Raw genomic sequence first — 13,899 nt, forward strand, 5'->3', positions numbered from 1 at the left:
TGTAACATCAGGAACGGTTTCAAAATGCTCTCCCTTGCCACATTTCCTCTCATTGAACCCTCTTGAGAAAGGCATTCTGTGGGTTTCACTTTGATTGCATCCACAATGAGAGTCATGAATGGAAAGTCATGAGCAAACAAGATCACGCCTGGGCACGGCCCCTCGGACGTTCAATTAAAGTGGTTTCAGTACGAGAGAAAAATCCAGAGCACGGCGGCGGTTTCAGGAGAGATAGCCCGTCTCATTTGTGTGTCTATCTCAGTGTCCTTCATCACATGTGTGCTTTCCACACAGCAACAGGTCAAACTTCAAACCGACACACACTCACAGAGCAAACAGCTCGCGAGCAAACAGAGCAAATGCAGAGATAAACAGCAAGAATTCCTGTGCAGGAATTCCTGGACTCTGACTCCTCTGAATATTTTTACATTAACATAGCTGGGGACACTGTCGTACCTTCAGCTATGTCAGCTTTTAAGGAACCACTATCCTCCTTAAGTTTAGAAAGTGTCAGAATATTTTTTGACAGGTGAAGCGCCAGGACTTCACCTGTCTGTTGCTGTAGTTCAACCTGTTTCTATTCAGGCATTCACTCCTCAACCACCAATTTCCATGACAACTATCTTCTTCCTTCAAAGCGTTTCCTGACTACACAGTGATGTCACTCCCTGCAATTCACACCCTCCTCTTTTTGGTAGAGAGAGGAACCTGACCTTCCAAACGCAGCCATGTCCCTACTTTTGTCATGCAGTGGAAACACACACGAAGGTCTGTGCTGCTCTGCGTGGTGCGGAGGTGAAAGCATGGCTTTCAAACGGTGGCCTGATCTCAGATGCGTGCCTTGGGGCAGCTCGCTTACTCAGGGCAAAATGCCAGGGCGGTAAAGATCTTTTGTGATGCTGACTAATCTCAGATGTTGCGCAAATGCAAAGAAAGGCACTGCCCAATTACTCAAAAGAAAAAAAAAAATCGATTGTACTTGTATTTTAGGCAGAATCTTCAGCAGAAAAATGTGTAATTTCCTCATTAAATTTCTGATTCAGGTTCAGTATTGCTCACCATTACCAAGACAGTGAATTACGGTCCTGTTCCCTCTGGCTTTTAACCTACCATGGCTTACAGATCTGCAAAACTTGCTTTCTTTATGAATCCGGCACCCTGATGACCAGAGTGAAACGTTAAGACTTGAGGCAAAGTAGTTTACCTGACAATCACTTCTCTGAAACTAGAGATCTCATCATTTATTCACAGCAAATGACTCAGACACAGACACACACACACACACGCACGCACTCAACAGCAGAAAGGAAACGGGCTGACGCTCACTTCACTTTGCGTTCGTTTGAGTTTCTTTCAGTCATTATAACGCCCTGAAGCTCTCGTTTCCTCTTTTGGGAACTTTTGTGAAATACGACTTTTGCTACGGTAGCAGCTGCTCATTGAAAAGGCATCACTTCCGTACTGATCTGGATATATAATTTTTTTTATTATTTTATCAGCAATAGCAAAAGGGGAAAAAAAAGAGAAGAAATAAAACAGCGGCATCTATAAAGCGTTAACAGAATAGCCAGTTTGGTGTTTGCAGGACCATACAGGCTGATGATTTTAAAAATAATAATAATTAAAGAAAAGAGAAGGGGGTTGAAGTCACTGGAGCACCTGCATTGGAGGAGGAGGTGGTGGTGAATGGGGAGGGTTGGGTATTTGGTTAACATTTGCTGGGGTCCAAAAGTCAGTCACAGAGAGTAAAAATGTGCACAGCCAGCTTGTTGCTAACCAACCCCTCTCCCTCCCTCCCTCGCTCTGTCCTGCAGTGCAAACTCAGCAACTAAGAATACCTTCTGCTGTCTTGATTTTGGGAAGGGGGTGTGGGGACACCTGTAACCCGGGTCCCTCTTAAGGCAGCCGAAACTACAAACACTCAACAGTAACGGAAGCTCGAGAGGAAATGATAAGACTGGTTGTAACAGATTCAAACCCTGAAACAACAAAAAATATATATATATCCATATCACAGTGTGTATGTGTGTGTCAGAATATCGAGCGTCCACATAGTGTCTTTCAAACAAACCGCCACAGTAGACATTATGGATGGAATCACTGCACATGAAATAAGTAACTAACACATCCTCATTCATCCCAGTACAATCGAGTACAAAAGGAAGGTCCTAAACACGCATTCTTACATATTACAGCGACAACTTCGACCAATGAAGGTGATATGCGGTTGTGCTAGGCAATGTTTGTTTTTTTTTTTCATTTGTTTTTTGTCTTTTTGGACTTTCCTCATCCTTTGGATATGTAGCTGGGTGATGACTGAGAATACTGAATGAGGGTTAAGCATGGGGCGAAAATATAAATGTGTCCCCCACAGTCCCCTGAAAAAAAATCACAAAAAACAAAAACAAAAACAGGGAGTTAAAAAATAAAGAATTTGCTGTAAAAGAAAGTGTACTGTATATTTAAACAGTGCTGGTTATACAGAGTGTGAACCAAAGCAAGCTACAAAGAAAAAAAGCCAAGAAATATGTTGTTTTTTTGCTTAAATGAAATCTGTGATTATAGTGATGTCATCATTATCAAAAAAAAGAGAAAGAAAGAAAGAAAACTAGAAGTAAATGCTACCCTCTTTGATACATACTCAGCAGAGAGGTCATGGTATTAATTGCTTCAGATTGCATCTTTTTTTCTTTTTACTTATTATTTTTCATTCTCAGCTACTTCTTTTGCCTCCAAGTGTCCAGGCTGGTGAGAAAGGAGGAGGAAGGGAGGGAAACATTAAGACTTATAATTTGAGGTAAGCCAGGTCAGGCCCTCGTAGAGTCCGTCCCCTGTCGTCGCACATGAAGGCTGAACGTACCAATTCCTATCTCTGATCCGCGTCAGGCCCAGCTTCTCCTGGATCTCGTGTGGTTTCATGGCATCTGGCAGGTCCTGCTTGTTGGCAAAGATGAGGATGATGGCGTCCCGCATCTCCCGGTCGTTGATGATGCGGTGGAGCTCCTGCCTCGCCTCGTCGATCCTGTCCCTGTCGGCACAGTCCACCACAAAAATGAGCCCCTGGGTGCCCGTGTAGTAATGTCTCCAGAGCGGCCTGATCTTATCTTGTCCCCCCACGTCCCACACATTGAACTTCACATTCTTATAGGTGACAGTCTCCACGTTGAAACCAACAGTGGGGATGGTGGTGACTGACTGTCCCAGCTTCAGCTTGTACAGGATGGTAGTTTTCCCAGCAGCATCAAGTCCAAGCATCAATATTCTCATCTCCTTGTTGCCAAAGATCTTTGAAAGCATTTTCCCCATCTTCTTTTCTGTTCATAAATACTTCTTTAGAAGATATAGTGAAGCTTCTCCAATGAGAAGAAAATAGGGGGGGATATATCACTGAGAAGTTACAGTTTCACTGTGTTGCTACTGAAAGTCCTCCACGTGATGGCAGCGGTGGGCTGACACAAGTGTCAATGTTCAAATGGTGGTGGCTTGCAAGTTTGTACAGTACAGTTAGCTGGTTTGTGGTGATCTGACCTGAGCATTCAGTAGAAGCAGTGTGTATGGAGCCCTCACAGACTTGAGTGGGGGTCTGTTTTCATGATCCAATTGATTCCGATGTAAGAAGAAGAAGAAGAAAAAAGCCCGATATGTTTCAAAGTCGCCTATGAGCATTGACTTCCGTCAAAAGCCACATTTCAAGTTTTTTTTCAACGCTCGAAATCCTGTTGCTCTCAGCGGAGCTGGAAACTGACACAAAGTAGTGCCTTCTCACCAGAAGCGGACTATACAAAAATCAGGCCCAGTTCAAGCCCGGGGGTTCCCACTTCCTCCTTGGCTGCCGGCTGTCCACAATTGGCCTTAGCTAATTCCAGTCGTTGAATTTTCAAAGCTCTGCGATTTTCTTGTCAAAAAGCCTAAATTAAACCTCTCCGGTCCGTTTCTGCGCCGGGACATCCAGAGGAAGAGCGCTCAAAAGGTCATTGATTCATCCGACTTTCTTCTCTTCCCCCTGTGACACAGGAGCGGTCCAGAGAAGGGAGGGGTGTTAGTACAGAGGACAACTTTGGAGCCGAAAAAAATACTCTTTTCACACACAGAAAAGCAACACGGTACAGATAAAACGAAGACCGCGGTAAATACTTACGTCTGCGGCAGTCATCCCCCTGTCCCCGGACCGTTTCTCCCCGCTCTTGCCGCTCTCTGTCTCTCTTCCTCCCTCTCTCTCTCTCCAGCCGTTCAGTCACAGCGGTGGCGGTGCTGTGTTACCGGAAAAGGTGCGGACCCAGATCAGCCGCCACTTCCTCTACACCGCTCACACACACTACTGATGCATTCAGGGGCTACCTCGGAGCTCAGAATTTTGGCTACATTGAAAACAAAAGAACACAAGGATGGTGCACGGAAACTCTCTAGAAATTAATTTTCATGTCTGTACTCCTCCTTAAACATAACAGCTACATCATTAGTAAATTAGGTAATTAATACTCAAATAATCTTAATTTACGATTTATTAGGCAGCCCAAAATCAAATCGTTCAACGAAATAAACAGTCGTTTAAAGCTGCACCAGCTTATTGATTTAATAAAGTTATGCACTGACGTTGTAATTGTCTCAAAATCCACGCTCCCTAGAAACCACCGTAGACGTTGGGAAAACACACCCTTCATTTAGATTTTAAAAAACACGACTGCCCCTAAACGCACTCCACGCCATTTCGCATGCGCGCCCAGAAAAAAAGAACTGCAGACCGGTCCATTAGCCACTATTGCTGACGCCATTTGGGCGTTCATTATGGATGTAATCGGCTCTGGTTTAACGTACCGCAATGAAAACACAGAAGACCGCACACATGAAACACATGCCATGATTTAGTTGGTCGGTGGTCTCAGGAGACATTTTACCTTCGGGTCTTTCTGACATGTCTTATCATCCATTCAAACAGTTCCTGTATTATTAGTCTGTGACGTGGAGAATGTCAGTGAGTAGGGCGGGAGGAACTACAGTATTTCATTGGTGAAAGCATTACCTGACACCAGCTTATTAATTTAGGCTGCCTAAAGAAAGGCACGGTCAGTATAAATATAAGTGAACTCGTGTATATTGCCATAATAAATTATGAGAGGTGATTCTGATATCATAAAATAGTCATGCACTCATAAGCCGTATTCCAAAATAAGGCTATGAGAATAACCGTCCCAACTTTACTTTAGAAATGGGTTTAAATGTGAGATTTTACTAAGGGGCCTCACCCTGTTTTTCATTCTGTTGTGCCTGCCAGTTTAACTATTATTACTGTTCTTAGAAGTTTCTTGAAGTAAAAAAGATGTCACTGACTGTATAAAAGTAAAAAGACATAATTTTCATAGATTTAGTCAAATCTAGGATCTCAAATACCGCTCCACATTTTCAGGCACAAACATTCATGATAAGGATCTCTGAAATTGTTGTCTACTTGCAACTGAGGCGAGGCAGCTGAATAACAAACATGCCAGTGTGGTGCATAAACTTGCAACACATGCTGATCTGCCACAATAATATAACCACTGAGATATTAAATGCGTAATATTGTATTGTAACAGTGGCACTCAACAAAGTGTGGAATATATTCGGGAGCAAGTAAACCGTTTCTTGAAGTCAATATGGTGGAGAAATGTCAGGATTGTGATGAAGCGACGCTGACTAGGGACAAAGTCCAAATGAAAATATAGTAATAAAGCTGATAACACCTTTACTGGCACATAGCTGGGTTAGGTAGCTAGAAAGTTCCCACACAACACCAGACCTACCTGACTTTAACTGCTTGCTGCAGCTTGCAGAGTCCCAAGTGATGAATCAGATCAATAGTGGTTTATTTAATAAAACCAAATGCTCTAATAAATATAATAACAGTGAAATACAAAATGTAATTCTGTACCTAGAGAGGCTGTTTTGGGGATTTAGTGTATGGGAGAATAAAGTGGTATAAAGCTTGTTTGATTGTAAATGTTTTGTTTTTTTTATTAATAAAAGTAAAGAGTGTTACTTTCAAAATTTTTAATGCAGTGTAATGTATTATACAAAAGGCACAGATTATTTAGAGCTCACATTTAATATTGCGTTTTGCGGTTTAAAAGTAGAAACAATCTGTGAATTCTTGTGTCAGTGTGTGTACACTAAAATATTTAGGGCTTATATGCAGCACTTTTAACAAACATTGCAACTGCAGGAAAAATGTATTTATTTATTTCATTACTTCTGGAGGAAATCACAAAGGCTATGGGCTGACTTCAAAATATTGTTTCTGCATTTTCAATTTCATCATAAAATGTAAACTGGCAAGACATCAAGAAAAAAAACCCAAACTGTGAACTACATGAACTGTTCATACCAATTTGTTGGTTTTCTTTTTCTTTTCTTTTTTTTCTTGATTAAGTCTTATGAGCATTGTTATTCTTACATTTCTTTTAAGAAAAAAAAAGGGGGGTTGGGTGGGGGGCTCTTATGACTTCACCCGTTCATATATATATATATATATAATATATATATATATATATATATATATATATATATATATATATATATATATATAAAAAGTCTGGAAAAGCTTTCTCTGTAGCACGAATAGCGCGCCGCCGCTGGTGGGTGGTAGTTCGACTGGGCATGCGCACACTGTACCTCTCATCTTCCTCCAACTTAAGAATGGTGTGCGAAACGCGGCCGGTCGCAGTAGTGTAGATAAAGTGAATTCAAAAGCTGCACTCAAGTCCACGGGGGTAAGTAAATTGACGCAACAGATACTGATAAGATTCTTAAACGTATTTTTATTTGTGAAATTGGTTTTATCTGACTAGTAATGAATTTAACAATCGCTAGTGGCGAAATGGGTAACATTAGCCTGTTAGCTAACGTGCTGCTGTTAGCTAACTGGTACCGACTATTTCCTGGAGGCCTAAGCAAATGGTGTACATGTAAATGTTCTAGTTACGGTGTATGTAACAGTTTGTTAATTGGTATTCTGTAAACGTTGCCATCGACGTAAAGAATCGGTGGAAAATATAGATACTTAATTAAAGACGAATAGTTTGTGTTGGACCGTATTAAGCAAGCGCGTACACGAAACATGCCTCGACCTTTGCTATTATAGTTATTTGAAATAGACGGGCGCCAGGCCTAACTTCTGATTGAACTTTGACCATGGAAAAAAACCTCCCGGCAACAACACGGCCTCAAGGAGCAAACAAAGCTAAAGCTACTCGTTTTGTAAAGGAAATATGAAATTTAAAAATTATAAACAAAAAAAAAAAACTTTAGTATTAAGGTAGCTAAGCTAGAAGCTAAGCGTAAGCAACCGAGTACGCGGAATTATTTTTAGTAGTTAAATTAGGGCTGAAGCTTAAGCTGGCACTGGTTTAATGTTAGAACAAGGAAGTATCCTGTTGCATTAGCGGCTGTTTTTACTAGGGTTGACATCTTAAGGCGTAAAGGAAGTAAAATAAAAAAAAAATCGTTTGAATGTTTGAAACGAAAAACATGCCTCGTGTTGCGTTAGATTTATAAAAGTATCATTTTAATTAGTGAAGGTTCATGGCAAGTTTAAAATACAGTTCGTTATTAACAGTTGTGGAAATTTCCTTGTCAGAACTAAACTGGCTCAGATTGGGAGTTGAAAGTAATTTCTTGTCTGTAAATATTCTACCTATAACTGCAGTTCACACTTGGATATTTCTTACTTGATTATTTTAGGCACCAGGTTCCTTATTATAATTGTACTTAACATTGGTTTTTGTGCTGTCCTGACTGGTATCATTGAGTGCTTATTTTTAAAGAAATTACTGGAAACTCCATGGATTTTTTTTTTTTTTTTTTTTTTTTTAAATAAATGGTGGGAATACTTTAGGTTATTTCAGAGCTAGTTTTCTTAGTTTCAGTTTTTCTAAATCTGTTAAGTTGTACAAACCATTAATATTTCAGTAAACTGTAATATAGTATTTGGTGTGTGGAGAAATTTTCTTTTTCTTGAGTGTGTCTTTACTTTTTTTTTTTTTTCTTTCCCAACAGACCTGAAAATCTCAGAGGATACAGTTCCTGGAATGCTGGACACTGAGTCCCCTGCCATGGAGAGCAATGGGGATGCCTTTCTTCCAGACCTTCCTGTCGTAGGCCAAGCGACTGACTGGTCACTAGACCAGGTTGCTCCAGAGCCTATCTCCAATGTCTTGCCTGAGGATTCAGATGTGTCTCAGGATGCCATGGGACAAGAGCAACAACCGGGTCAGCAAATGAATTCCACAGATCTGGGATCTGTGGAGAAGGCTGTGGAACAATTTCAACTTGCCAATGCTCAGCTCTTCCAAGAACAGCCGCCGCCACCACCACCTCCTCCTCCCCCTCCACAGCCCACAGAAGATGCACAGCAAGCAACAGAGCCTGTAGGGTCTGAGCCTTGCAGCCAGGACATGAATATTGAGTCTGAATCCACTGGACAGGCTGATAGTCAAGGTAACTTAAAACTTGGTTTTCAGTTGGTTCCATTGATTTTTAATAATAAATGCTTAGTCATGAAGCTGACTCTGGTCCAATTTTTAGTGTAACGTCATAAGATTTAGCTAGTTTACAACAAGTAACCAAAAAAGGTACTGTGTAGAATCAGCATAGTATCTCTGTCAATTTTTCTGTTGGTGCTTACAGTAACTAATTTATTGAAAAGATAACTGTCAACAAATGACACATTATGCACAAATCATGAACTGTAATTTTGTAGTTAAACTCACTTGATGTGTCCTTGTCAACTTCTCTAGATGGGACAGAGGCTACACAGGTGGCAGAGGATGGCATGGAGCTAGAAGACCCATCCAAAGAAACAACAGAAGAATCAGCTGTTCCTACAGATCCCGAACTGCCCTCAGAGTTTGAAAAGCTTTTTAAGGGAGTTGAGGAAAACCCAGAAGATTTCAATGCATGGGTCTATCTGCTGCAGTATGTAGAACAAGAGGTAAACAAAAGGCACACAGATTTACAAAACTGAGGAAAAATTATAGTCTTGTCCAATAAATTTGAACAAAAATTACTTGTAATGCTAAAAAGTGGTTAAATTGTTGCTATTTGGTCTTTCTGCTTCCTTACAGAATGTCCTTACAGCAGTGAGGAAGGCATTTGATGTGTTTTTCCTACGTTATCCCTACTGCTATGGCTACTGGAAGAAGTATGCAGATATTGAGAAAAAGCATGGCAATGTACAAGTTGCAGAAGAAGTAAGTATGCCTTTTATACTCACACGTGTTGCTTTCTTAGGTTTTTTTTTTTTTTTAACTTGGTGTGCCTGCTTTTCTGTGTCATCAATAACTGACCAGCTAGAATAATCTGTTAAGAACAAAAATTTGGGGGGCATAAAAAGTCTTTTATGAACAAACTAATTTTATTTATTTATTTTTTACAAGGTGTACAGAAGAGGCTTGCAGGTCATCCCTCTCAGTGTCGACCTGTGGATCCACTATTTGACCTTCATCAAAGAGAATTCTGATCCTAATGACCCAGAGACTGAGGGGCGCATTCGAGCGTGAGTAAAGTCTTTTTTTATATATGGCTATTTTAATATATATATATATATAGATAGATAGATAGATAGATAGATAGATAGACTACTGCTAATGTTTTACTTTTCTTTCTTCTCAAATGGTTGAACTTGTTTCTTTAAGTTAATGAGACATTTCATGAATCTTTTTCCCTTTTTTTTCGTTTTCCTATTAGCTCCTATGAGCATGCAGTGCTTGCAGCAGGCACTGACTTTCGCTCAGACCGTTTGTGGGAATCCTTCATAAACTGGGAGACGGAGCAGCAGAAGTTGGCTAACGTCACTGCCATCTATGACCGCATCTTGGGCATTCCAACCCAGCTGTATTCCCAGCACTTCCAGAGGTACAGTAAAAGAACAGTTTCCAGATTTGTTTGAAAGTTTGCATTCACTTGATGAGTGTGTTATAAAATCATCATAAAAGGCAAATGTAAAGTTTGAAAATTATAAAGCCCCAAACCCACTGATGGACATATCCTGTTCTGCAGTCTTGAAATGGTTGTTTTGGAGCTGCACAAATAATAGTTTATACCTCTGCCCATGGTGTGCTAGGTTGGTTTTGCTTAATCTTCCATCTTGAACAGCTTAACTGAAAGTTGATTTCATGCTTTGGTAAAGGAATAAATAGTCATGGTGCAAATCATTTTGAAAATTATATCGTCATTGTATGAAAGAGCTGTGCACTGACATTTTCTTTTCTCTCTGCAGGTTCAAAGAACATGTGCAGACTAATCACCCCAGGCACTTCTTGTCAGAAGAGGAGTTTGTTCAGCTGAGGCTCGAGCTCTCTAAAGCCAGCCTGTCTGGAATGGTTGGTGACAGTGGAGAGTCACAAGTTGCTCAGGAGGAGCTTCCACCTGGTACAGAGGATCTTGCGGATCCTGCTAAGGTAAAAACTTCTCTGCCAATGCCGTAGGGGAAACAAATTTACAAAATTACTGCTTGCAGGGTTAGCAGGAGCTTGGATGTTATCCATAATGAAAGGGAAAAGATAATTTGCGGAGGTTTGAAGAGGTGTCTTTATGTCAGCAGCCAGGCCAATCAATGCCAGGTGGGATTCACGTTGGTATCCAGTCAGGGACTCGCCCTAAAACTTACAGGATCACCCGGGGCCCGTTGATCCCAGCACCTATACCCAGTGGCTGATATGCAGGGTGCATAAATACTTCTCCCCTCTGCAGGCTTCTTATCTCTGGTGATGTAAATCGTTGGCTGCAGGAATAGAAGTTTTTACATCAAGTGGAGAATGTGATACGGAGAAGCACAAATAAGGGTGCTAACCTTGTTTTTGTCTGTGTGTTTGTATGTAGAGAGTGACGGAGATTGAGAACATGCGCCACAAGGTGATTGAGGTGCGGCAGGAAGTTTTCAACCACAATGAACACGAAGTCAGCAAGCGCTGGGCCTTTGAAGAAGGGGTGGGTCTTGTTTTTTTTCCTTACTGATGTTTTATTCTTTCAGTGCCCCCCCCCCCCCCCCCCATTATTATCAAACTAATCAATTTATGTTTCTTTAGATTAAGAGACCGTACTTCCACGTCAAAGCCTTGGAGAAGACGCAACTGAACAACTGGAAGGAGTACCTGGACTTCGAAATTGAGAATGGGACTCCGGAGCGTGTGGTGGTTCTCTTCGAAAGATGCCTCATCGCCTGCGCTCTCTACGAGGAGTTTTGGATCAAGGTAAAGTGACCTTGAGCCTCTCCGACACTCCTGCTACCTCCCTGCACTTCCCCCATCAACGATGATATCACATCGACACAGTCCTGCACTCTCTTTGCGTGTAACGTTGATATGTGACTGTATCTGTTGTATTAGGGGATGGCCAGCTTGCCACACAAGATTTGACTGCAGCATATGCCAACTACTACGTTGCATCTTCTTCGTCTCCCACTACCTTACAGAAACTTATCTAATTGGTTCCATGAAGGTGCTGATGGGTTTACACAGAAAATTTCTAAAAACGATCTTGTCAATGAAGAAATTGCCTTTCTGTGAACTCAAAATGTAGTTTAAAAATGTCTTGTCTCTTTTGCCTTTCTTTCTTTTCTTTTCTTTTTTTTTTTTTTTTTCCTCTGTCCTCTCCTGGCTTTCTTCCAACTTGCTTTCTCTTTTTCACTCTGAAGTATGCAAAATATCTAGAGGGCTACAGCACTGAGGGTGTGAGACATGTCTACAAGAAGGCGTGTACCGTCCATCTGCCCAAGAAACCAGCCATCCACCTGCTGTGGGCAGCCTTTGAGGAGCAGCAGGGTGAGTACCTCAGTCAAAGCAGCATGCAAATTGAATGCAACAGCAAAAGAAAGCATGGAGATCATGAATAAGAAAATGTGGAAAACTGCTCAGCTGACATTCACTTTTCTTTCTTCTTCTTCTTCTTCTTCAACCCAGGCAGCGTAGAGGAGGCTCGGAGCATCCTGAAGTCCCTGGAGGCATCGATCCCAGGTCTCGCCATGGTGCGTCTTCGGAGGGTCAGCCTGGAGCGTCGCCACGGAAACTTGGAGGAAGCTGAGGCGCTGTTGAGGGAGGCGATGGAGTCTGCGAAGAATGCTACTGAGACATCGTTCTATGCTGTGAAGCTGGCCAGGCAGCTGATGAAGGTGCAGAGGAGTCTGGGCAAGGCGAGGAAGGTGCTTCTGGATGCTATTGAAAAAGACCAGGTGAGAGAAGGTTGATTACCTCAGATGGTCAACACATTATAGCATTGGTTGTGTTTCTCTTGCAATGAATTCTGTTCACATGATAATATAACTGTTTTGCACTAGTTGTGAACTAAACTGTGTGTTTTGTGGTTTTTTTTTTTTTTGTTGTTGTTTTTTGTTTTTGTAGACGAGTCCAAAACTGTATCTAAACCTGCTTGAGCTGGAATACAATCGAGATGTGATGCAGAATGAGGCAGAGATCTTGGCTTGTTTTGACCGAGCCCTGAATAGCCCATTGCCTCTTGAATCACGGCTCCTCTTTGCCCAGCGCAAAGTCGAGTTTCTTGAAGACTTTGGCAGCGATATTAACGCGTAAGTTGTTTTTAGTGGTAAAGGGAGAGATTAATACATTCATTCTTTGTTTTTGTTTTTTTAAAGAGTCATGTTTATTCTTTTACATCTTTCAGCCTTGTTGCTGCCTATGAAGAACAACAGAAACTACAAAAAGAAAATGAATCAACAAAGAGGAAGGCCGAGAACGGGTATGACAGGTGGTTAATGAAACGCAGCATCCATCACATCAACACAAACATTTTCAGAAGATTTACACACACCTTTCTAACAAGGTGTTAGAAAGACACTAGAAAATAGAGACTAGTAGTCAAACATGAGTGTCTTGTATTCCTTGATATCTCAGTGAAGGGCAGATGCATATTCTACATATTGAAAATCTACAAATTGGTTAGAACAACCGTAAAACCATCAAACTTGGCTGTAACTGCTGTTTTATTTGTCAGCTATAAGCTGGATCATACTAATTTAAACTTTACCTCTCCAGCTCTCAGGAACCTGATGCTAAGAGGCAGCGTGTGGATGACGGCTCTGGTGCTGTAGCAAACATGACTGACATGCAGGCAAATGCCTCTGCCTACAACTATAACTGGTACCAGGTGGGTTACACATCTGTTACATTTACAGCACTGAGAAATTAGTTTGTCACAAGAAGTATGTGTGGTCATTTACAGCCCTTCTAACTTCCCCCCCCACTTTTTTCTTTAGCAACAGTACGGTGGTTGGGGACAAAACTCCTGGGGGCAATACAACCAGTATGCCCAGTATAACCAGTACTACCCCCCTCCTTCTACATGATGGACAACATTTTGATCTGAAGATAGTGGCCTGACCATCCCATTTGACCTTCTTACATCTTGGGACAGGGCTTCTTACCAAGGTGTCATGGAGATTTCAAAGAGCTTTGTTTTTTTGTTTATTTCTTACCTTTTTCTCTGGTTCACAGTGGGCTAATCAACTCTACCACATATTGTAGCTCTTGATAGGAGTATATTTGGCCCTCTTTAGCAGTTATCAGTTGTTTAATTGCTACAGTCATCCTCTCAGCACTGGCTTCCTTTTGGGGTTCTTGAATGCATGTTATTTGTGAAGGCAGATTTATCTTTTCCCTGTGTGACAAAGGCTTTTTAATTTCTAGACCAGATGACTTAGTTTGCTCTCTTTCTTTGTGTTAAAGATTTGAATTTGTAAGAGGAAGCTTTCATTAATGTATCTGTCATCATTCTTCCCCCCAATCACAAAGATTTGTAATAACTCATGGTTATGTTTCCCTAAAGAGCAACAAAGAGTTCCTTGTTTTTTATTTTGACTTGATTTCATAATAAAGAGATTGATATCCTGAAATGCCTTTTTTTTTTTTTTTT

General features: G+C 41.2%; 2 protein-coding genes across 3 annotated transcripts; one reads left to right on the forward strand and one right to left on the reverse strand.

Moving 5' to 3' along the window:
- Positions 1-1,462: 1,462 nt before the first annotated feature.
- arf6a (ADP-ribosylation factor 6a) lies at positions 1,463-4,299 on the reverse strand. Its single transcript, XM_005449714.4, has 2 exons — positions 4,139-4,299; positions 1,463-4,003 (listed from the first exon to the last, which is right to left on the reverse strand). The coding sequence occupies exon 2, from the start codon at positions 3,304-3,306 to the stop codon at positions 2,779-2,781; it is 528 nt and encodes a 175-aa protein (XP_005449771.1). The 5' UTR covers positions 3,307-4,003; positions 4,139-4,299; the 3' UTR covers positions 1,463-2,778.
- A 2,293-nt stretch (positions 4,300-6,592) lies between these two features.
- On the forward strand, positions 6,593-13,879 carry prpf39 (PRP39 pre-mRNA processing factor 39 homolog (yeast)). Of its 2 annotated transcripts, none has more exons than XM_005449715.3 (15): positions 6,593-6,746; positions 8,032-8,472; positions 8,772-8,965; positions 9,099-9,224; positions 9,411-9,529; positions 9,721-9,888; positions 10,253-10,433; positions 10,855-10,962; positions 11,061-11,225; positions 11,669-11,795; positions 11,934-12,202; positions 12,372-12,556; positions 12,652-12,735; positions 13,023-13,134; positions 13,244-13,879. In XM_005449715.3, the coding sequence occupies exons 2-15, from the start codon at positions 8,064-8,066 to the stop codon at positions 13,331-13,333; spliced, it is 2,337 nt and encodes a 778-aa protein (XP_005449772.1). In that variant the 5' UTR covers positions 6,593-6,746; positions 8,032-8,063; the 3' UTR covers positions 13,334-13,879. The 2 variants fall into 2 exon arrangements, with proteins under 2 accessions (XP_005449772.1, XP_005449773.1); XM_005449716.3 differs by having other exon boundaries at positions 12,652-12,726.
- Positions 13,880-13,899: the final 20 nt, after the last annotated feature.

This window comes from Oreochromis niloticus, linkage group LG15, assembly GCF_001858045.2.
Source record: "Oreochromis niloticus isolate F11D_XX linkage group LG15, O_niloticus_UMD_NMBU, whole genome shotgun sequence".
Classification (NCBI taxonomy): Eukaryota; Metazoa; Chordata; class Actinopteri; order Cichliformes; family Cichlidae; genus Oreochromis; species Oreochromis niloticus.